The 24,324-nt window shown below is 41.6% G+C and overlaps 2 protein-coding genes across 3 annotated transcripts; both read right to left on the reverse strand.

Moving 5' to 3' along the window:
• Positions 1-665: 665 nt before the first annotated feature.
• Positions 666-5,757, reverse strand: hs2st1b (heparan sulfate 2-O-sulfotransferase 1b). Its single transcript, XM_028404697.1, has 7 exons — positions 5,177-5,757; positions 3,867-4,108; positions 2,855-2,940; positions 2,404-2,542; positions 2,231-2,328; positions 1,748-1,905; positions 666-1,608 (listed from the first exon to the last, which is right to left on the reverse strand). The coding sequence occupies exons 1-7, from the start codon at positions 5,298-5,300 to the stop codon at positions 1,382-1,384; spliced, it is 1,074 nt and encodes a 357-aa protein (XP_028260498.1). The 5' UTR covers positions 5,301-5,757; the 3' UTR covers positions 666-1,381.
• A 4,002-nt stretch (positions 5,758-9,759) lies between these two features.
• Positions 9,760-12,766, reverse strand: LOC114435200 (claudin-18-like). 2 transcript variants are annotated; one of them, XM_028404831.1, is made up of 5 exons: positions 12,437-12,766; positions 10,602-10,766; positions 10,391-10,520; positions 10,201-10,314; positions 9,760-10,118 (listed from the first exon to the last, which is right to left on the reverse strand). In XM_028404831.1, the coding sequence occupies exons 1-5, from the start codon at positions 12,654-12,656 to the stop codon at positions 9,977-9,979; spliced, it is 771 nt and encodes a 256-aa protein (XP_028260632.1). In that variant the 5' UTR covers positions 12,657-12,766; the 3' UTR covers positions 9,760-9,976. The 2 variants fall into 2 exon arrangements, with proteins under 2 accessions (XP_028260632.1, XP_028260633.1); XM_028404832.1 differs by lacking the exon at positions 12,437-12,766 and adding an exon at positions 11,919-12,413.
• Between the last annotated feature and the right edge of the window lie 11,558 nt (positions 12,767-24,324).

Here is a 24,324-nt window from a genome sequence, read left to right on the forward strand (position 1 = left end):
GCACTCCGCTCAATGCAAAATGAACTCCCATAGGTTTTGCAGACATCTATTGTCCCCAAATGATCTTCTGACTTCAGTCATAATTGGACATTTACCATTTTGGTGAAATGATTCATTGACGTTGGACAGACTCTGAATCATTCTGTCAAAACTGGTATGTAATTATAAAAATGATGTTCTTTATGTGCTAAGTAAATGTGTGGTATCTGAAGATAAATTATGAGTTGTATATTTTACAAAACATTAACTGAACTCATACCAGACTGTCCTGGTACAGATGCAGCAGAACAATCCTAAACCATGATACCACCACGTTCCAAACATGGAATGCAGTGTTTTCTGCAGATATGTTGCAGGTATGTAGCTCATTTGATAAGAACAGATGCAATAAACATCGATCATCTTCACAAAATGATCCAATGTCAGTATCAGTGTTAATAGCCAAAGGCTAATTTGCAACGCCGATCCCTAGATGGGCTTTTAAAAGTTACACCAGTATAAAATGATTTGGAATTATCCTTCAAAATAAGAGCTAACTAAAGGACTATGTACTAATAATATATAATATAATAATAATAATACATATTAGATATATTTAAACATGTCCTAGATTCAGTGCACACACAGAATACATTCAGAAACACATGACAATCAAAGAAACCCAGTCATTTTCAGTCATATATTTCATGTTAACATGTGAAACAGAAAACTTGTCCAACAGAATGAGTGGAAATGCGACTGTGTGATAAATACAAAAAACGTCCTGTACATTACAATAAAGGCACTATCTGCAGAAAAACACCCTGTACTCACACATTCTACTCATCACCTTAGTCCAGCATGTGGTCGTCTTACAGACTAAAAACAGCAGCTGTCTGTTGTATGGAAAATGCACATCACCGTCTGTGATGACACACTGACACTGTGTAAAAATTGAGAACATCTCAGTGGGATAAAAAATTACTGGTCACGCACCAAAGGATGCAATGGTCCAATCTGTGATCTTTTGCTACCATTTGGTCCAAAAATATGCTCAATGCCTGTTAGTACAGTATGTAAAAATGCAGCCATCATAATTTAAATTGTAAACAAGTTTGATGTGTGTTATTAACTAAAATACATTAACCAGATAAAAATGTATTTACGGGTTTCAACTTAACTAATTCAATTTGCACCTTTATTTTGAAATCCAAACACAGAGCAGAGGAAACAAAGGCTTCCTGTGTTTGAATTGTCAGATGAGACACTTTCAGATTGTTTGGTTTGTTGCTGCACCAAGAGCAAACAAAAGTACGACGTATTCCTCAAAGATCCAGCATCAGGTATAGGCTCTTCTTTTTCCAGTGTATATGACTTCTTTCAAAGCTCCAATGTGACGCTGTCAGTTGACTTTGGGGTAGATCTTTTCATAGAAGAAGTTCTGGGCGAGCACGTAAAGCTCTCCGTCCTTTTCCCTGACGGCGTGGGCACGCACAAACTGAAACTGTTCAAGTGCAAACTCGTAAAACTCATTTTCAATTTTCCAGATGTTGGACTGCTGCAGCTTGGTGATTGTCTCTTTGGTGGGCGGCTTTTTCTCCGTGGTCTTTCGTAGATGGGACCTCTTTCCTGGGGGACCACAAAAAACCGTTAAAGGAGTCTGTCCGTGCAACACTCATTCTCATATGAGTTTGAATTTAGAGCTAATAAAGTCACCACAAACGGACATTTAGAGCTGCACAGGGAGTGCCGTGAGCTATGTTGCTACCTGTTCTGTAGAGCTCCGTGGCGCCTTTAAAGAAGCGCGGGAGTGTTGCCTCCAGGATCATGATGAAGTCTTCCAGCTCCTCAGTGACTCCAACCAACAGGTACTCATTCACCAGATTGTACTTGGCTTGTTCCAGAGCCCACCTGCTGCCCACATTCCTGCATGAAAAAATGATATAAAATGGTATATATATCACAATATACAAGACCAGTAAACCCCATCACTGTGTGCATCCAAGCAACTGTGTTAAAGCTAGCTAGCAAAGGCTCAAGGGTCTAAAACTGCAGTCACACAGTAAACATGTCTTAGTTCTTATCCTCAGGCTGACATGGTCAGGTCTTTTTGTTAGTTGCGTCCAACAAAGGACATTGGTCATACTTTGATAATACTTCAGTACTACAAGTGCTATATCGTGGATAAGCTAGAAGTCTAGAATGATGCTTCATGTGGGCAAGTGACAAAAAGTGGGCGTAGCCTCCACACCAGCACTCTGAGTGGTGTCCGCAGAAGAAGGGGATCTGCAGCCAGAGTTTCTCAGGAGCACAGTCAGACCCTCCTGATGACACACATTCATCAAAGGTCTGAAACACAACAGAAGCACCCGTTATCTTAACATCCAAGACAAAAGCACAAAATACCAGCTGAGCTGTAAAAACCTTTTTGTCTCCTTGTTTCCTCCGTCGGAGGCCTGGTCTGTAGTCATCACCAAAACGCAGGAAGTAGTAGTACGACACCAGGCGCTCGACAGGATCCCGCACCACATTGATGTACATGGGTTTACCCTTCACACCATATCTAAACACAAAGAACAGGAGGTTTTCTTCAACAGAAGAAGCCGCCTTTATACACCCACAGTAATCTATACCATAGTTATTGTGTCCACACCTCCACCCGTGAAAACAGGCAGCACCAGAGAGAGTGAGAGTTACCAGGGTCTCTCTCACTGAGAAACACTTAGGATAATTACCTGTAATCACTTAGATGATAGTGTCAAGGAAGATAAGGACAACAATGCTATTAATCAACACTAAAACACGTGTTAGCAATCTATACATGACCTTCCCTCTATTGGATATTAATGGTGTCAGAGGAAATGAAGGGCCTTACTTGGAGAAGTCGAGATAAGCCACATGGCCGTGGTAGAAGGCGGGCTTCATCTGTCTCCACGAGGTGACGTTTCGCACAAAGCGCGCCTGGAGACAAAAAAAAGTAAATACAGAAGACCAGCAAAACAAATGTCAGTTTACTTAACGGAGGAATACCTGCCTCTGTGGTGTGCTTTTTTTTTTTTTTTTTTTTTTTTTTCCCCCACACGCACGTTCCAATCTGTTTTAGCCGTTAAGTGAAATCTGACTCCAGATGCCAGGAGAGGCAACACTGGACACACCCTCTACAGCATCACTAAGGATAAAAGAATCAAACAGCAAATAGCACTGGAACAATGTCCAGTGAAATAAACCACAATTGTCCTTTACATGTGACCAAAGTGGTTCTCATGACAACCCACTTCTTAAACGTTTTCTTTCCTTCATGTTATAGAAGGAGACTTTGTGCTAACTGTGGAAGAACAAATTAAGGCATCCTGGCATCTAATTAAGTTTGATTACAGAGAACACAGCCGGGAACAAATTACAGCATCCAAGCCTTTATACAAATGTCACCTCATGTGCTGACAATCTTTTTATTTACAGCCAACCCAGCAGTGTTTTTTTCAGAGTAATGCCTCCATCAGAAAGAATCAGAGAAAGGGAAGAGTGACAGGAACAGAAAGGTGATCAATGAGTTTATCAAACCAGTCATAGTATGAGCATGGACTCACTGTCCCCTTTTTCTGAGTGCTGCATTTATTCTTTATTAATTGTTGGACAAATAATTACATAGCTTTGAACAGAAGCTTGTGCTTTTTAATTCCAGATTTTCAGTTGTAACAAATTTGTCACATGTTCAGCATCTGTCATACCAACAAAGGATTCTTCTGTCCGAGCTTCTTTGTTGTATATAATACTGTATTATTAGGATCATGAGAACAGTGACAGCTCTCACATGAGCTTAATTGTCTGGATTCCAAGATAAAATGGTTCTCCTTCTTTTCTCTGTTTAAACATGATAAACGTCTCACCTGGTCCTGCAGAGACATGACAGGGTTGTTCTTGGTGGTGTTGATGTGCAGCACGTGAAAGCGATTCTTTCCACACAGGTCATAGGCGATGTTAGTGAAGGATGTGCTGGCCGTCTTGGGCACCCTGTTGTAGATGATGACCATGTCATCTTTTTCTGCCAGAGGCTGCTGTTCCCACCCCCTGCTGTCTTCGCTGTGACGCTGCTCCACTTCAGCCACCTCGTGTCTTGCAATGGTGCGTTCTGAGGGGACAGATAAAAAAAAAATCACAGTCAAATAGTTTCCAGTGTGTGGTTGTGTAGCTTTATTACAATGACAGACATTTAAAAAAAAACTGGAATGAAGCAGAAAACTGAGGCGAATCCTTGATCATTCGAAGTGAACACTCACAAGTCGTAAACATGGCAATCTTCCCTCCCACATGAACGTGGTATAAGGCCAGCACATTTTGTTAGTGCTTTAATTAAAGAAAACAACACAGTCCTCAAAACACAATAACATTCAAATAACTAATTAAGCCTTTGATGATAATATTGACAGGAGGCATAATTAAATGTCTTGTCTCCCTCTTCTTTTCTGCACTGTAATGTTAATTAAAGCCAATTACTGGGTGGCCTGTGAGTGTCTCTTAGCCTGGATTCGTGACTGTCAGCGTATCGCAGCATCCTGCTGTCGAGCCATTGATGTCTGACAATGAGAGGAGAGATGCAGCTGGTGTGATCTGTTTGAGGGCGGAGGGACGAGCATATACAGCTTCGCTAAGTATTATGATTAAACAGCAAGCCTGCTGATACAGCTTAGTGCATGTATGTAGCCTGTGCAGGTATATATTTAAACTATGTGGACAGGAGGTAAGATAGAACATTTACCTTTTATCCATGTATCTGTTTGAAACAAATGACATAAAGGTCCATAAAGGGGGGGGGGGGGCTTACACACATACATAGACTATGCACTGCACATGTTATTGTTCTCAGCTAACACATAGTACCATCAAAGATTCAGATTGATTCCAAAGTCATTCTCCAGCAAGTCCAGACACGCAGTCAGACTCATAAACTGTCTTCAGCCGCAAGCAGTCCAGCAACAGATGGTCTGGCAGCAAACTTTACTTTTTAGGAAGTAAACTTTACACAAAGCACACTGCACAAAAACTGAGCTCATTTACCATGTCGATTTATCCAGCATGAGGATCTAATCTGTACCCGATTATGGCTTTAACTCCACGGACTGTGTTTGCATACAGATGTGAAACTATGCTGCATTGTCAGAACACTCATGCGTACAGCCCACCATCACTGTGGTCTTACCGAGTTTAGCTCTTGACTCGTCCAGTTTCTGGATCTGATTCTCTATCAGGAGCATCACCACTCCAAATGCTAGAACAGCCAGAAGCTGGATCCTGGGCGGCATCATGATCCGTGTAAGCCCCATCAAACAACCAGATGAATCATACCGAGGATACAATAACTGAACACTGACCGCTCTCTGGTCCACTGCTAATGGCTAAGCCAGGAAAGGACCTTATTGCTAGCAGCGACTCTAAACTAATTCAATTATTGGACTAATGGAAATGATGTCGCTAACGCTAGCTCCATCAGCTGATCTAGAGCTCAAAGCAGCTAGGGCTAACAGCTTCCCGTTTGCGAAACAAAAAATAGCTAGTCTCCGCGCTAACAGTAACAAACATTAGAGCCACGTAAAGCTCATACGAACATCATTCTTAAAAGCCGTACGGTGTTAAAGTCCGCGTTTTTAGTTCGTGCTTGGTTTCGTTGAAACGTATCCAAAGCATGCTGAGACCGCGGACATTCATTCATAAAGCTGAAAGAAAAACAAAAGGAACCAAAAGTACAGAGTAAAGTCTTGTAGCTCGTAGCATCGCCGGACTCTTCTTCGTCTTGTTTTTACTGAACGTAACTAAGGTGCATGTCGCCACCTGCTGGCTCACAGAGTGTATCACGGTGAAAAGAAAAGAAAAAAAGAAAAGTCTTTCAAGACGTAAAATCAGTTACTGACTGGTAAAACTTTTTACGGCATTTAATACTAACTGTTTCAATCAGAGGGCCTTAGTTATGCAGTTTATCTTTACATTTAAATGACATGTGAAAGATGTGACAAACAAATTCTTTGACAACTTATTGTTATATTGCAGCCATTTACTAAAATCATTTAGGGTCATTTTTTCCTCATTATTGTACACACAGCACCTCATATTGACCGAAAAACACAGAATTGTGATTTATCTTTATCTTTATATCACATGGTCCTAAGTATTCAGAGCCTTTGCTGTGACAGTCATCTATTGAACTCAGGTGCGTCCATTTCTCCTGATCATCCTTAATGGTTCTATGATACTGATTGGACTTGATTAGGAAAGACACACACCTGTCTGTATAACCTTACAGCTCACAGTGCATGTTAGAGCACATGAGGATCAAGAGGTCAAAGGAACTGCCTGAAGAGCTCAGGGACAGAACTGTGAAGCTGATGTGATGCAGGTTTTATTCATTTTTGTTTTACCATTTGATGAACTCTCAGTGCACTCAAAAATATCTCATTGGATGAACTCTAATTTTAAATTTAATTAATTTTTATATAGCGTCTTATATTTGGAACTGTCTCACTGAGACCCAGTGCCTGACCCGTTCAGTACGACCCCGCTCATAAGGGGGGAGCTTCATGCTGATAGTCAGCTGGGTGGAGGAGAAGAAGATGACAGGACAGAGAGGATGAAAGAGAGAGAGATTTGTTGGAAGATATTGTTGGTATAATACTGGAAAACTATTTATTTGTGTTTTAGCTGATATATTTTAAGTTAATTATTCTAGCCCTAACAGGACACACGCACACAGTTAGTGACATGAAATGCTGGATCACAAATTTGGGTCAGCTTGATGAGGGGAGAGGAAAGAATAGGGGATGGAGGGGTAGAGGGTGGTGGTGGTGTTGAGGGAGTGGAACTGCTCACTGGACCATGTTTTTGTTCTCTGACAGCCTTGTATAGCAGCATAGCTATGATGAAGGCTAAGAGTTTAAAGAGGGTTATAGCAGGGCATCTGGACTTGTAGCGTTGGCTTGAAGACGTTTCGCTGCTCCTCGAAGCAGCTTCACCAGTTCTAACTGTTTGGTGGGGAAACAGGTTTGTGGTAGAAATGTGGTAGAAAGATGATAATTATTTGTTATTTGGTTACTGATATATTTTTTCAATTTGATGGTCTATAGGCTATTTCATCAAACATAACCTTTATATAAGTTTGTATACTGAGAGCTTTTTGGTGGTTTTGTCATAATGCTAAGAGTCTGCGGTGATCACAGAGAATAGCATGATTAAAAACAGATCCTTATGTATCCAAACATATGTTCCTCTGAACCATACGTGTCACAGTTGTTGTACTAAGGTCTGGTAATGAAAGTGTTATGTAAACACAGGGCTGTAATCTGTAATCTGAATTGTGTGCTAGGAAGTTTGCTTCCTCACTGTGTGGGTGGAACAGTGAACACAATGCTGCTCAGACAAAGGATGATGTATCAGAAGTTCTCTGTTTAAGTTTGTTCTGACTCTGACAGCTACTGCTTTATAATGTGACCTTTAACCCCAAAGGAAGCTGTGCTCTATGGCTGAACTGATGTTGCGTTAGATGTTAAAGGACTAAGCACTAGGTTACAGTAACAACACATCTTGTAGATAATGGCGGCTCCCACCCGCAAGCCACATCCATCAGAGGCCCTCGGGAGACAACACTAAGCAAGGCTTGACATCCGCAGATGCACACATCTAGGTCTGTGTAATGTCTTCCATGTGTCCGCTAAAGGCGGTACAGATTAAACCTTGGCATCACATCATCAGTCCATACAGACTGATCACATCCCCCACACGTCCATGGGAGGTGCACTCAAGCATCAGGTTTATAGATCAACCCAACTTGGTGAAAGATAAGAGGCATTGAACATTCTACTGGGTAATATGGTCACTGTTAGGGGCAGAGAAAGTCTGTGAGAGACAATATGGTGCACAGAGGGAAGGCAGGTGTAATGTAAAATCACATGAGTCTGGTCAGGTGACCTAAAAGTGTTTTAAAAGAGTCTGATAAGAAGCGCTGCATACATGGCCTGGGTGTGTAGGTGAGCCAGTAAATGTAACTTGATCACAATGTAGTTGCCACTTCTGAGAGTGATAGGGACTGACTAATGTTTATATAATATTCTTGTATGATAACTGTTTATAGATCCTCGGCAGGAGCATTGAGGAGAAAGGAGGAGCTGAAGATGACATTCAAAACTAAGCTCCAAATGTCCAAGTCACCAAAAATACACCACAAAGCACCAAAGCTATTTAAATATTAATATTATAATAATAATATCAATATTATTATTATTAAAAAAACAGATTTTAAAGTGAAACCTCTGACAATGTGGACACTCTCTGTGTTAACAGAGCAGTGATGCATATCTTAACCAGTAGGTGGAGCCAGAGCTTCAAGGATGAAGCTGTTTTTTTTCCAGCATGTTATAACCTCTTCAAGATGATGTGTTTTTTTCATGTGAATAACTGGAACTAAAAGTCTGTGACAACTGCAGGTATACACAATCCCCATGACTGCCAGATATGAGACACAGAGCCATCAGGGACCAGACGCATGAAAAATACTCACAACACTGCTCAAAACAAGCAAATTAAGTACAGTACACCAAAGTAGTTACAAATTACAAACACAGGTACAAGGTATTACATAGAGCAGGTAACATCAGGCTCGTTTCCAGGGGGACCCAGAAAAGTGATGGACCACCTGACTGGGACACTGTTGTTGTTGCTTTATAGGTGAAATGAAAGCCTGGTCACATGATTCCTTACCTTGTAATCAGTGCTGTGTTGGTCCGGCCAGACAACTTTCATCATATTTTGGGGTCCTCTGGAGGCACTTTGCTTGTGCTACAAATATTTTCTGCTGCTGTGTTCTCAATGTGATGTTTTCTTTGGTTGGTTTGTCTCAGTGTCTTCACTTGCAGTGAGTTAAACTGTCTCAGCTTACCATCCACAGTTTGCACCAATATCTGTGAAGATTTTCTGTCCAAGCTTTCTTTCTCATAAGAGGCAGGTTAGTGTTTGGATATTGAAATTATTATCTACTTTGTGAGCCATAAAACCAAAGATTTTATGTACTCATGAAACTGTATGCCATGAGAAACATAAAATATTTAGTACTGATGTCAGCTTATAAAATGTAGACATTTATTTTTGTTGGAGTTCGTTCTAGATTCATTATTAAAATCCTCTTAATGCCTAAATTAAAATGTTGGTTTCATATATAATTTTTAGATATTATCAGTGAGATGAGCTCAGACCTTTCACAGTCTGTGATAGTTAATAGACGAGGGACTGTCTGCACATGTGCAGGGCAGATTCTACTACAAATAAATTACAACAGTGAATGAGACACTTTTTACTGTAATTATTATTATAATTCATTTACCATACATACGTCACAATGTGTGACTGTCAAGCCCTTTGCAGTCTGTGAAACAGGAACATATCTCTAGGAGTAACAGATCTCTCCGTCTTCTTATTGAGAGATTATCGATGACCGCACAGAGCACAGAGCCCGGTCAGTCAACAATGCGGCTTACATCAAAGATTGCAGCATCTATCTGAGAGGAGGAATTTACTTTATTCAATTTCCCCTCCCAAAAAAATGTGCCGCTGGAGGGCAGGAGATAACAGGTAACTACCAGGGATACACTGATGACCACTGCAATTCAGTTGATAACACTAATAGGATAAACAACAACACAATAATCAATATGAGTGTTTCATATTGAATCAGGTTTTTGGAGTTCTGTTCATTGTGTGTACACGCCTTTAGATTGTAGTGGTCACTGACTGAAACTCCTGTTGATAGTAGTTCAGAGTTCTATTATTATGTTTTATTTTGTGTCAAAAAAATAAAAAATAATCACATTTTAAACACAAAAACAACAAAAATCACAAGAAGCATCCAGAATTTATGATTACATGATGCAACGCAAACATTTCTACCAAATGCACACACTGTTCACATGATTAAAATCACACAACTGCAGAATATAAAAGAGAGGTACTGAGGGAGCTTCTACACGTAGTCAAACTTCTGGTTGGACTGCCTTCCATCCACACTCGGGGCTCTGTAGGAGTCATTGTAGACGGGCCGGGCTCTGCTGTCTGGTTTGTACATAGTGTGCTGAGAGGCAGCCTTGTAGGCCATCCCATCATACCTGAGAAACACAATGACAGCACAGCAATGACACACTGTAGATACACTGATCCCATTCAAAGCATGCAGTGGTCATTGACTACCGTTGTTTGCGATCTGGAGCCAACCCACGGCAGGCCAAGCACATCATGATGCCTCCAACCACCAGGAGGCCTGCACCGACCCAGCCCACAAACAGAGCAGGGCCGAACGTATACCTGCAGACGATGGGTATTAATGTAAACCATAACTAAGATTATTTTTGAAAATAAGTTCATTTGACTGGATGTTTACCTCGGAGTTAGAGCTCCTGTTAAACCACCGACCCCACCCATGCCCAAGCCATTATCAGCATATGTTGTGAACCGAAAGCTCTGCACAATCAGGTTAGCGAAGGCAGAAACTCCAGCGATCCCACAGACACCTGAAACACAGTCAGATGATAGAATCTTTCCAAGATGTTTCAGCTGTAAGACCAGAGCTGAACACCGACAACAAACCACACCTGCAAGGAGAAACATGATCCCAGCCGTCAGAGTCATGGTGGCTTTGATGTTGTCCTCCATGTTCCCCATTTTCAGGCACTTGAGCGCGAATATGGCGATCAGGCAGCCGATAGCTCCCAGAACAACGCCAACGATCATCAGGGCCCGGACGGCCTGGAGCAGGGCTGAGAGGCAAAGTGAATCATTTTAGTTTTATTCCCTTAAGTTTCCATTAAAGTTTTTCCTAATGACATAGTGTAGCTGCACCATGTATGACTTTATTCTCTATAAATTACATGTACCAAACTTATATTTAAGTAAATCTAGTGTTGTGTACACTTGAAAAGTTAAGAAACCATCCATTACTCAATAATTGAATAATAAAATAATTTAATATTTATTCACCCAGCAGTATATGAGATATATTCAAATAAACTTTAGCTCAGTATGACCTATAATAATGCAAGTATTTGACCTTTAAAATGATTTTCATCTATTGAAACACTAGATGTTTCACACAACTACAGAAATGACTCTGATACAAACTTTTACTGAAGATACCGGCTGACCTAAAAAAGGACTTTTTACTTTACGTGTCTAATCCTTTGTGATGAGAAAGCAAATCTAATTGCAGTGAATTCTTTATATTTACTAAGTTCACCTTTCCTTCAAGGTGTTTTACAAGATAATAAACCCAGAAAATACACAGGTCCATGGACACACAGCTCGTAGATACAGAGGAGGAACACTTTAGGCTCTCTTTAAAAGAATGTCTCTTAAAATGACTGGGTCAATTCTCCAGTGATAATAAAATAATATTATTTATACTCACTTTCACTTTCAATTAAAATAAAAGAGTAAAGAAAAAAAGCAGATTCCAGTCCAGCAGCAGTGATCTAAAAACTCATAAATCAAAGCCCCGTGTGGTGAAACATGTTCAACTAAATTCCATCTTTCAGTGTCCTCAGATATTGTACCTGTATTATTCTAGGTTTAAGCCTTTAAGACCTTATGTACAATGTGCTCTACACTACATTCAGCTGTTAAGTACAGAGTGTGGAAATGTACTTTACATTGTGAGACACTCTGGTAAAGCTTGTGCTTGCTCAGCTAAGCTTTGGATGTCTCATCAAATTTCCATTTGATTCTGGAGAGACACCATCTTTTCTGCAGTCGACTGCATTTTTTATGCGAGAGGGGCGGGTGTGGAGAAAATCTGCCCTAAAACCTCCCAAATATTCTACAGCACCTTCCCGGGTCCTTTGGAAAAATGTTCCCCTTAATCTGACGTCTGGAGGAATATTTGATAAATGCACTTTTCTCTCTGAGCGCCTTACCTGGCAGACCCAGGATGGTAAAATAAGGCCTGCACTGTGTGGTGCCGTACGCCGTCCCTACACACGACCTCCATAGACCAGAGTAGGTGTAGACGTTTGTTACCACGGTGAAAGACCGGTCCTGTAAGCTCCACATGTCCATTGCTGTTGCAGCTGATATTAAGAATTGCCCGAGCGCGGACAACATGAATCCTATTAACTGAAGCATTGAGGCAGCCATTTTAGGTGTCAAACTAAGTCACAGTCGGTGTCACGGAGTCATGAAATGGCTGCTCGTTGCTGCTGCTCAATATGTATGCTTGTATGTGGAACAGTCCTTATCAGATGTTTACCGAAAACTTTCCTCCTGGTTTCGATGAGCTTCCCCTTCTTTGAGAGAGAGGGTGTGGCCTGTTCATTAATTTCCCATCACCACAAAGAAACAGCCCCTTCTCTCTAACAACTTGAAGAATAAGCTGCAGTAACACCACCACCATCACCACCACCTATTTCCTCCTATATGATAAATAATGTGGTACCTGGCAGGCCTAGTATGGTGAAGTACGGCCTGCACTCTGTGAAGCCAGAGCTCTGCCTGACGCAGGACCTCCACAGGCCCGAGTACGAGTACACGGCTGTCACCGGGCTGTCGAAGAGGTCCTCCGTGGCCCACGGGTCCATCCCTGTCGCCGCGATTATTCCTGCCATCCCTAACAAACCCAAGAGGAAGCCCATCACTTGACATAATGTGGCTGCCATGGTGCTGTCCTTTCTCTGCAGCAGGAAACTAGCCCTCTTCAGCACTGTGACTATGTTTGAGTATGATATGGGCAGGCGTGAAGTCAAAAAGGACTTCACCAGTGACCCTGTCTGTTTGCACACAGCCCAGTCATGTACAGAGGAGTAGGGTGGAGCGTATCAGTACAAGTGGCCTACTAATACCAGACGGGATATGATATGATGCTATGACTAAGCATCATTCAAAGTGTTTTGCAAGTAGTTTCTAAAATGACGATGACAGAACATTTAGTTAGTTAAAAACATCAGAGGGTTGTGCATCAGTCTGGGTGCTGGTCTGTGTCGTCAGTTTTACATGCAGCATTCTGGCTTGCACTGCATGTGTTACATGTGTAAAAAGGGTTCAATGTTTTGTCTGTAGATTTTTTACATCCTTTGTGACTAAATTTAATTTACTGCTATTAAATCCTGTATGATCAGCAGCCAATCATCAACCAGTGAGACAACAGAAATCCTTGAAAAGAAACAGACCATGTCCACAGCATATGAAGAACTGTAGATTGCTGTGGTGGTGTGCTGTAGGCATAACATTTTCCATTTATTGGTGTTTTTTGTTATCACTGCCTAAAACACATTAGCATGAAGTTATTATTAGTTAGTCCTAAAACACCAACTTAATGTATCTTAGTGATGAGGCAGCTACGTCTATGGTGACACTGAGCTCAAGATACGGCAAACTTTTTTGTGATCTTCAACTTTCTCTTCAGGTCCAAAGGGATTAAATAACAACTTCAATATGAAACCTTGTTAAGATGAGAAACTGAGAGAACTTACTTTGTTCATGGTGGCAATAAGATCATGTAATGAAAAATGTAAACACTTTAATAAGAGTGTGGTTGAGGTGAGCATGACCTTGGTTGAGGTCATGCCCTGATGTTGGTGGGTTGGTTTGTTGTAAAAATTATTCTCATAAAGTGTATCATTTGTTCTTCTGGATTAAAACAGAACCAGTCTTTCTAAAATAAAGCATTAAAATGTCTTCACACATATTTTATCAGCTCAGATAATTCACATTAACACAGAACACTGATACATTAGTCTCCACAAAACAGTATCTTTAGACTTGTTGAAGTACTTCTATCTAAAACACAGCATTTGCAGATTAACCATTGTTCTGTGCCTCTGCCAGGCTGTTCCACCAGCCCGCCGTGGATGACAGAGTCGTCGGGGTGGGTGCTGCGTATCGTTCTGGCACCAGCAGCCAGTCAGGCTAAAGTAAATACTGATATGATTGTAGTGAACTGAAACCAATTTGCCTGTGGCTGATACGTGGAGGGGAACATATGAGACACCAGGACTGCATCGAAACTGGGTTGGAGCTTTGTTCAGAGGAAAACATGGTGCACATTGTGTACATACAGCGCTGTATAATACACACACACACACACACAAGAAGCAATGTCAAGTGTATCAAATCTGATATACCTTTCAATACATACTTTACATTAGACAGTTACTTCAAACAGCTGTATACCATTCGATAGATCAGGAACATGTATATTATGTCACAGGTTCTGCAGGAAGTCCCAGAACAAAGTGTGGAACATAGAGACCTGATTTGATTACTGTCCACAGAAATAACAGTAGCCCACGATGTGCAGTGCTAATGATTTTTGCTGTCTGCTGCGCAAAGCCATTGGTCCCCCAGCAGGACAAGCCTTAAGCAAACACCTTTCCCTGCATCTGAAGGAGCCACTGTTTACTTATCATAAGCTGCTCACACAAATGCACATGAAAAGAGATTTGTTCCTTGAGATCTTTGTTCCTTGTTGCGGCTACAACTGCTTTCTGAAGTAATGTAAGAAATGATCATTCAATGCTGAGTATGTGCCATATGTGGCTGCAGTGAAACACTGGTGAAGGTGTTTTGACACATTCTTTTCAGGTGCCCACCAATGAACGGATACATTTCCTGATACTTGTGCAGGTAACACATGACTGCAAGTCTGTCTCATAGACAGTATACAGTAACTATGGATGAAGCTTCCCTCACAGCAGAAACCTGCAGCATCACAGCTGAAGTGTGAGTAGATCAGCGGGCAGGTGGGATGTTGCAGAAGCAGGGAATTTGAGATTCTCCCTCAAAGTGGTTACGCCCATAATTACGCGTAATTTTAAGTCTTCATATAGTTAAATTGAAACTGTGCTGCCTTACAGTTTGTACAGGCTGTAAACATGTTTGTTTCTGCTGTTGGCCATTTTAACATGGTATATTGGGACTGATTCACTTTTAGAGCCAGCCCCTAGAGGCTGAGTGGTGAACTGCAGTTTAACGCTTACGCAAGTTTTTCATTTCTCAGCCTCAGAGTCTGCTGCTCGGTTTGTCTCACAAAATCACACAGATAAAAAAACAGTGCAGGACTAAGAAACAATGAACCAACCAACCAATTTGAGGAGGGCTAAAAACAAACCAATCAGAGAACAGCTAAGATACAACCAATCAAATTATGGCAAAAAACTCCCCAAAAACCCCAATGAATTAAAGGAAGGCTATGATAATTACGAAACAACCAATCAGATCCAGGTTTAGGTAGACAGGTTTGAAATAATGATAGTGTTAATCCTTCCTAAATGTGAAGGATAATCCATCTTGTGTTGACCTCCTTTAGTTTTTCATGTCCTCTTAAAGAGTCTCACACCATATCCACCAGTGTATCTGTCCACTATATTGCTGCTTTACTGAGAGAACAGGGCAACACCCTGTTCTAGTTCCTGGTCCACAGCTTCCCTCTATGATGGCAGATACAATGTCAGGTGGTCAATGTGTGCATGCAGCTAATGTCGTGGAGATCTGTCCAATCTTTGTTGAAACATAAAAGTGACTTACTGATGGCGCTAAAAGACAATTCCCTTTAGTTACAAGGACTCAGCCTCTGGAAACTTTGAACATTTGTTGTTGACATATTAAGGAGGCCATCTTTAAATTGTGATCACTGATACAGTTCTGTAAACAGCCTGTCATATAGCAGGGCCTGCAGCAAGATGTTTTGCTATCATCTTCTCTGACTTTTAAAAAAAAAAAAAAAGTTTGGGTGACAGACCTTGAAAGAAAATTTCCACACCTATTTTGAACTCCAGTCAAGAGCTCCATTAACACTCGGGCTACAATAAGAAAACACTAGAAAGAGATGTGTTGAAATGATGAAAGGCTGTCTCAGAAAATGGTAGAAAAATGGCCCATTTACTTTCTGCCACCTTTTGGGACTCCAAATGGATTTTGATTCAGTGATCAGAGCACTGCTGCCTGACAGACACTAGAGGGCAGAGCGAGTGCAGAGAAGGGAGGCGGCCGGCCAGTCGCAGCAGGGAGCAAATTTGTGAAGTATGATAAGGAGGCCTTTCACGTAACAGGGCCTGCAGTGAGTGCTGTTTCTCTGAGGGCATCAGGAACTTCCACTAAACTGAAACAGGTCAGGAGGAGGACAGTCTGGACTTCAGTCAATTTCTCCTCCTGTGAATTAGGCAGCATGTGAACGCAATCAGTATGAATTAGCAGTGTGTAACATTTGGCTTAAAAAAACAGTTTAATGTGAGCCAGAAGCCTGTCATAGTGGTCCAGCTGTGGTAAATGAGTCACACTACTTCAAACCTCCAAACAATGAGCGCTACCTGGACGGCAGGGGAGGAGAAGACAGCCCCTGCAGAGTGCTACGTTTTGAAGAATGAGAGAAAACTTTGAAAATCCCTGAGCAATTAACCAATCACAGTCCAGCAGGACAGTGTGACAGAGTGCACACATCATTGGTCGACAGGCTCGCATCCGTTATGCTTTCAGTGGGGCGAGATCTAAATTAGAGAGCCAATTAACTCTGCTAATAGCCCTCTCCTATTTAATCTGGAAGACAATGGGGATTGAAGAAGAAGCTTTTACAATATCCTCTTTCTGCCACGATTCTGAGGGTCTGCGTTTGCCTCCTTGTTTTCACTTCAATTAGCCCAGTGCTTTCTATGATTAAGTACCTATAATTATTTTTCAATTAAGGCTTTGATCTGGTGTGTACTGTATACAGCTGCTTAGCGTGCCTGGAAGAATGAGGATGAAACAGTAAATTTGTTCCCTTCTGTGTTGTGTTGATGAGGGTGCAAGTGAGATTAAGCTCACACAGCAGCCGGGGGAGCGGCTCAGACACAACTTGATCAAGATTCTTTTCAGCATGAAACTTTTTTCATTTGCTAAAATTTCCTCTGCAATATATACACAGTCTGTGCTGTTAATGGCATCTTGTTTTCAGTTGCTCATGTTTACTGTGGGTGCTGCGGTTACACCAAATCAAAACTACTAAAAACTCACTGTTTTGATAACAAAACATTGAGTTTTTGTGCTGTTGATGGACAGCACCCATTCTCCCATAGTGCATAACATGCGCTATGTGCATGCTAATCCCTGAAACATAGTGTTGTTTTCTGTGTCACCCAAAAAAAGTTACAATAGCAACTTTTTCACCATCTGGTGCAAAAGAACAAAACGAGCCTTAAATGAGTTGAATTAATTGTATACATTTGACTAATAGAATTAACATGAGATGATGTAAACCCAGACATATCCATGCTGTCAGATTGCCGTGATGCCCAGGTCTTCACACACACACTGTGGCATACACCTGTCAGCAGCAGGAAGGTTGGTGAACATTAGCTGCCAGAATAATAGAATATATAACTTTGCACTAGTTGATCTGCAGTGTCATTATATATTTGAAGAGAGCACAGTGCATCCTGGGTAGTGCACCAATAAAGATCAGCAAAAGATGTCAGTAAAACAAACAAAACAAGCAAACATGCCCGATCCTCTCATGCGTAACAAGGTACTTAATAACACTTATGATAATACCTCTGTTTACCTGTACCTACCTGACCTGGGGGGGAGATCAAAAGCAGCCTGACGTGCAGGGTAAAATGACAGTCTGGGTTAATTATCTGTAAAGCTGCTGGGATTAGGAGCATTCACAGTAAAATGCAACACGGGGGTGGTGGAGTGGAAAACATGTTTTCTGGAGGAAGACGCCCCAGATCTACTACTAACACTCTGCTGAACAGAGGGGCCGGGGTAAAAGTCCATCTACTCATGCTGCATTGCCTTTAAAGCCAAAAGTACAGACTGTATGTGAGAACAACATGTGACTTTTTGACCTTTGCCAGTAATGTTTTTTCTCCAAAACTAGAAACAAACCTGCTTAAACTAGAATAATAGTTGATGAGATTTAGCTTTAGCTAAAGCTAGGTTTTCCAGCTGCTTCCCTCTTTATTACTGAGTAGTTAATATTATCTAATGATCTAGCAACAAAGGTCATAGAGCTGCTAAATGACTACGACATAATTTAGCAAAATAACTTTAGAATCAACCCTTAGTTTGAATGTGTTTTAGGAAAATAGTGTAAACTTATCTGCATTATATTCACATTAAAGAACTAAATTTGGCTATTTAACTGTCACACAGCTGACAGCATCTACAATTTGAATTGCCTAAAGTGTCAAGAATTGAAAACATTTTATACAATGTCGACAAAAAAAATACATTTCTTACATTTATAAGCACGTCAGCCTTATATTTAGGCCCTCTTCACTCCTGGCTTATGGAAGGAGAGAATCTGAAATCCACCGAGAGGCCAGTAATTAACTCCTTTACTGTAATTAAAACACTTAAGTCTCTAAAGGGTGTCAGGCTCCTAATGAGTTGTGACATTTTTAGAGGCTCTGTGTACCCAAAACTGTACTGTCACCCTGCTCAGGAAAAGTAAGCGTTCACAGTCGTGCTAGGAAGGAAAAAGAAAAAGAAGAAAAAAATAAGGGGAGAGGGGAAGAAAGAGGAAGATGGGACGCTTTCATTGCCCTAGAAGGGTGGAGAGAGGAGGAAATAATGAAATATTGAGGCTTTGTGAAAAATAGAAAAATAAAAATGGGAGGTGCAGGTAGCGAGGAGGAGGGGGAGAAAGTGGGGGAGGTAGGAATTGTGTCTGAAACATTTTGTATGACCTCCTCCCTCGCCCATCCATCAGGCAGGCTGGCTCATTATTCTAACTAGCCAGTTCTTTTCTTCTGTTGCGGGACGCCATCAGCTGCAATCTGCATGCCAATTATCGGCCAGACCCCCTGATACCCCTGAATGGAAAATGATCTGTCAAGGAAAAAAAAAAAAGAAAACGAAAAAGCGAGAAGGCTTGTGCACTGTAGCCCCAATCTCTCCATACCACCCGCCCACCCCAACCCCCCCGTCTCCCTCCTTTTTACACTCTATTCCTCTCTCTCCGCTTTCCTGTACAGCAGTGACAGGGCTTCCTAGAAAATTAATCTATGGAAAGAGAAGAAAAAAAATTATAAATGTAGCTATTCTCCCACTCCGGCCGCTCAGTTCTCTGGGCTCCGGAGGGCAGGGGAAGTGGAGTTTGTGATAATTGCCAGGGAGAGGGGGGTGATAACAAAGGGACACTCTTCCCCTGAATGTTACACTAAGGGCAAGAGGAGCGGTCATGAAGCAACCATCATGCTTTCTATGCTCCCAGGTATGCTCCCTTTTTTTTCTTCCTCTTTCATTCCCACCTATTTCATCATCAAATTACAGATGGGATGAGCTGCCATTTCTGATCACTCTCTTGATCTCTTAACTGTGCTCCATAACAGGAATAAAGACATTTGATGTCAACGGGCCACGAGGTAATCACTGAAACCAGGTGACCTTTGAACCTGATCATAAACAAAGCACTAACACCATTAAAACCAACCCTCTTTTAGACACCGCTACTCTGACATGTCAGTTAAGCAGCGCCAGATTTACTCACAAAATTCTTGGATCATTCGTGCCAGTAAAGTCGCGGCTACTACAGCAATGCATACACCAGGTCACAAGTTCACATTTATATATTAAAGATACACAACAGCAATTTGTAAGCATCAGCATCTAATGTTTTATATTCTATTTCCAGACAAAATGTTTGATATATGAGCCCTTCAGTGCTATAGTATCAGTCTAAAGCTGCTTACAGCACTCTGCTGGATAACTTTCCACAGCACACTATGAACCTGACTTATTTTGGTAACCTCAGGTACCATGTGTTTCAAACATGGTGTCAAATATTTAATATAAATATAAATGTGTAATAAGTGTCCTCTCATAGCACACTAATGGTCAGTTTAGTTTAATCATACCTGTATTTCCTTCTATTCTGCTGCTACCTTCTGGGACATGATTAAGCAAAATTCATCTTCTGAATGGATCAAGCCATCCAACACTGGCAACAAAAAGTTTGCCGTCTCGTCTTAAAGCCAAATCCCTGTTGTCCTTTCCTTATGAGATGAGATGAGGCAATGAATCTGTGAGAATGACAGCTGGAAGAAGGGGGGGTGAAGAAAAGAAAAAACACACAAAGCTAAACCTGATCCTGATTTCAAGCGCTGTAGCCAGGAGAGGAACAGTCACTCAGCAGAAGCAGCGGAGAATTGGGTTTGCTCTGTCTGCCTTTGTGGTGCATGTGTGTGAGCTTTGATTAAAGACAGAAGATTCTTTAAGCACATTAGGGCCATTTTGTCCAATTGTTTCACGCCCTCTTCCATATCCACCCGCACAAAAGACACAGACTGCAGCACAAAGCAGCGCTCACCCTCTTTACTCTGCTCTATCACACTGAGCAGGCCCAGTGCAGGCGCAAACAGGCGACGACCAGAGGAATTATGCTCTTGTGCAGTAGTAGTAGCAGAAGACGCCTCAGTGTAATGTCTTATCACTTTAAGGGCAGATGAAGTATTGAAACACAAAGGCAAAGGAAACAAAGGGTTCCATGTAGTCTCATGTTTGGAGCCTTAAAATGAGACATTTCTAAAGAAACAGTTGCTGATCAGTGTATCTGATTAGGATACAATTATAGTATCTTGTTATTACACTGTGTTGTAGAAGCACTGATAGGGTCAGTAATTCCATAGATTGCAGTGAACTGGTTTGAAATATGTGCAGCACATGCATTTCATTTACAATCATCCCCTAAATTCAAAGTCTCGGGGTCTGACGTGCAAATGCAGTGAACAAAAATGCATTTCAATATTCACAGAGAGGAGGAAAATGACTCTGTTAGCATACTCAGTGAGAGAGCTGAACCCAGGCCAGCCAGCCACCATACCCTAGAGTAATAATTAAGAATCCTGTCGCCGAGTTGTCAGTAGTCAATTACACCTCCTGTTCACTCGGGCGCACGATCTGACTGCAAGCAAAACGAAGACACTGGAGCTGTCATCAGAGATGGAGAAAGAAGGAAAATGACTGAAATGAAGATTACTGTGGAGTGGGGATTTTGAGCAGGGTTTAACAGTCTCTGTCAGGAGGTGAGTGCTGAATGCGAGTGACCAAACGCCCTCCCAAACATGAAACCATTATTGCCGATTACACAGAACGGGGACTTTGGTGGTGCATTAATTGAAGCTTTGGCTCGCATCAGTTTCCAATTACTTTTATGCTAGCCTACGGTTAATGTGCTGACAATGGATGGTGGGAAGACGCTCCACAGACGGACGGCGGGGGATGAAACGGGGGAGGTTCTTGTTGTCAGTGAGGGTGTGGATATTGTCAGATGTGAGACGGTAGCGCTGCTTCTTTGCTGATGGCTATGAGTATGAGTATAGAACATAAACCAGAAGTGGACTGTGCCAAGCACCACCAGCTACAGAGAGGAAAACTGACGTCAGCTCAGCGTGCTATACAAGAGCCAAGAGTTTATAAGGTCAGACTAGTTTTTGTCCGGGTAACATAACCATGAAACAACAGTTCATGCCTTCATGTATGTGCACCACACACCCGCTCTGATGTAAGGGTTAGTTTCCAGTGAATATTTACAATTATTGCCAGCTGAGCGTAACAGTGAGGAAGGCCACCTATATGTATTCCTTGGTATCATTCAGGCCGTGTGAATGTCTCATCTGGCCCACTATATATCACCAATACCACACATTTCACCTCTACTAGCTAGTTTGACATAATTTATTTTCCAAAATGCAAATTTATACAGACAAAATTCATCGGAATTCTGAAATTTCAGTCGACTGTGCAACTTTAAGTACGTGAATGATACCTCACACAGCTGATACAACCAGCTGCTATCGGACCTTGTGCTAAGTTCCTGTGGTAGATGTTAAAAACAAGGGCCCACACATTTCAACATAAACATCCATCCATCATTAGAAGATGCTTTGTCCTGCAGTGCAGGGTCAAAGTGAGCTGGAGCCCATCCCAGCTATCTACAGGTGAGAGGCGGGGTACACCCCGGACAGGTCACCAGTTCATCACAGGGCAACATACACAGACAGACAACCATTCACACCTACGGGCACTTAACCACCAGACCAATTAACCTATCAACAGGGAGAATGTCCAAACTCCGCACAGACAGGAACCAGTCAGAATCGAACCAGGAACCTTCTTGCTGTGAGGCTTCAACATAAAAACATAAAATCATCCCTGACAACTACCACGTGAGGTTTTACCAATGTTACTCTGTCAGTATAATATCAGTGGATAAACTGGTATAAGTATCCTTTTTACATAAATATCAGCATCAGTCCCAAAATCCCAATGTCAGTAGGGCTCTATAAGGATAATATTCAGCAGCTATTGTAAACTGTCCAACCCTGCTACAGTTGTGCTCTGACAATTATACAACAGCTAATTCATCATGCTAGCAGCAGAGAGCTGTGTGGAGGCTTGTGCTGTTGCCATCTCAACAATTTATAGACTGCAATCAAGTTTATTTCTGCAGTAAAGCTTGGCATTTACCACAGAGGTCTGTGTGGCCAATAGAGGAACTGCAGTTTGTGTAACTTTCCTGTATTGAGGTTGTCATGAAATTGTGTTTAGTGTATGGGCTGTGGGCATAGATTGTGGTTACATGATTTGATAACTATTTTACAATGGAGGTCTTAGGTTGCTGACCTGCTTATTAGAAGCGGTTCAGTTTTTGACAGTGCGCTGGCTCCATTCCTCAGCCCCAGAGGTTGGCGCTTGGTCACGACACTGTTTCGATGGCCGTCAGTATATTTCTTTCTTTTCTTTTTTTTTTCACTTGTATTTCTGTAGCCCAAATCTTTGTGACTCAAAGACAGATTAGAGCGACAAAATTGGGGCTTAAATGTTTCTTCTATTTACAGAAGTGCAAAGAGATTTACTGCGGTTTGTGTGCCTTGCTCAAGGGTACATTTACAATGACACGACTGTGAAGCAGTCTACTTTCTCTGCCAGCGAATTCCAGCGCAGACCAGAAAGAAGAAGTTTCAGCAGAGTTTTCACGCTGACCTAGTTTCATCCTCTTCTTCTCCCATTGAAAACTGAAGTGGCTGTAATTATTACCTCTACAGAGAGCCACATTTAATACCCTAATGTGTTATTACCTGGATTTACTACAAACAGATTAAACAGAAGAAGAAAGGCTTAGGTAATTTGATAATTGCTTTTGGCACCTGCGTTTTGTTCTCCCCTCCTCTGTAAGTGAGCGCTGAGGATCCCTCAGAGTTTGGTAGTGAAGAGGAGGAGAAGGATGAGGAGCGGCTCAGCACCCAGCTGCTGTGTGACGCACTGAAAAGGGCTATACGCTCTGGTGTCTGCTTCACATTTGCCCCTGCTCAGCATGTCTTAGATCCAACCACATCCAGATTCTTATCAGAGTATGAATTAAACCTTGATTTTCTGTCCAGTCAGCAGAGAGAGCTGCACATCGTTTCACACTCCGGACAGGCAATCTGCCAAGGTATATGCAGAGGAACACAACCTGACTTCCCTTTTTTCCTTTTTTTTCTTCTTGCAACTGCTTCAAAATTGCCATAAAGGTTCTTGACACTGATTTGTATTTATTTATTTCATTTTTCACCTATCCTTATATTCACAGCCTCTCTCTCTCTCTCTGTTTCCGCCTGGTCTCTGTGGATTCTTGCTTGCAGGAGTGAGGGGGGGGGGGGGGGGGGGGGGGTGAAAAAAAGAAAATTAAAATCCATCAGCTAATGTGTCGCCTGGTAATGAAATAAGAATCTGACACTCTCTCGCATTGAAATGCAAAAGAGGTGTCCTGGCGTTACCCTAGCAATTTATCATAAAGGCCAGTGAATTTCTACTTAATATACATGAGGTACAGTAAATTATTACAGGGCTTGCCATTATAACAAACTTCTCAAAGTGCACAGACAAAAGGGTCAAGTATATTATTTTCCCTTACGTCACTGGGATGGATGATCTAAATGGCTTTCTGAAGTTGGAGAATTTCATACTTTCTTTGAATATGTTTGATACTTTGTCCCATTTTGCACAAAGCAGCCCTTTTTACCCTCTGTTCCCTTTTTTTTGGGTGAAGAAGAAAATGGAAGAGAGAGTGAACAGAGAGGCAGGGCGAAAAAAAATGTCACCTGCTAGTATCTGAGTGCTTTTTCCACAGCTCTAATTCATCTCTGCCAGCAGCATGTCTCCGCTTTCCTTTTCTCCTCAAATGCACCAAAACCCAGTCCACTGAGTCACTCAGCCTCTTTAACAAATGTACAAGTAACATTAAAAAAACAACTCTCATGATGATTAATCATTTGTTCTTAATCTCATGATTCCGCCTGGTTAAAATAATCAATAGTTAACAAAGCTTGTGATTGATATATGAGCCATATTCACAATGGTGAA

The sequence above is a fragment of the Parambassis ranga genome, chromosome 4, assembly GCF_900634625.1.
Source record: "Parambassis ranga chromosome 4, fParRan2.1, whole genome shotgun sequence".
NCBI classification, from domain to species: domain Eukaryota; kingdom Metazoa; phylum Chordata; class Actinopteri; family Ambassidae; genus Parambassis; species Parambassis ranga.

Excerpts from the sequence above, each read along its gene's own strand:
- hs2st1b (XM_028404697.1), bottom strand. The coding sequence starts at position 5,300 with ATGGGGCTTACACGGATCATGATGCCGCCCAGGATCCAGCTTCTGGCT. Across the intron at positions 4,109-5,176 it reads CGAGTCAAGAGCTAAACTCG|AACGCACCATTGCAAGACAC; the intron begins GTAAGACCACAG and ends CTGTCCCCTCAG. Across the intron at positions 2,941-3,866 it reads TCATGTCTCTGCAGGACCAG|GCGCGCTTTGTGCGAAACGT; the intron begins GTGAGACGTTTA and ends TTTTGTCTCCAG.
- LOC114435200 (XM_028404831.1), bottom strand. The coding sequence starts at position 12,656 with ATGGCAGCCACATTATGTCAAGTGATGGGCTTCCTCTTGGGTTTGTTA. Across the intron at positions 10,767-12,436 it reads CACCATACTAGGCCTGCCAG|CCCTGCTCCAGGCCGTCCGG; the intron begins GTACCACATTAT and ends TTTGCCTCTCAG. Across the intron at positions 10,119-10,200 it reads GCTCCAGATCGCAAACAACG|GTATGATGGGATGGCCTACA; the intron begins GTAGTCAATGAC and ends TGTGTTTCTCAG.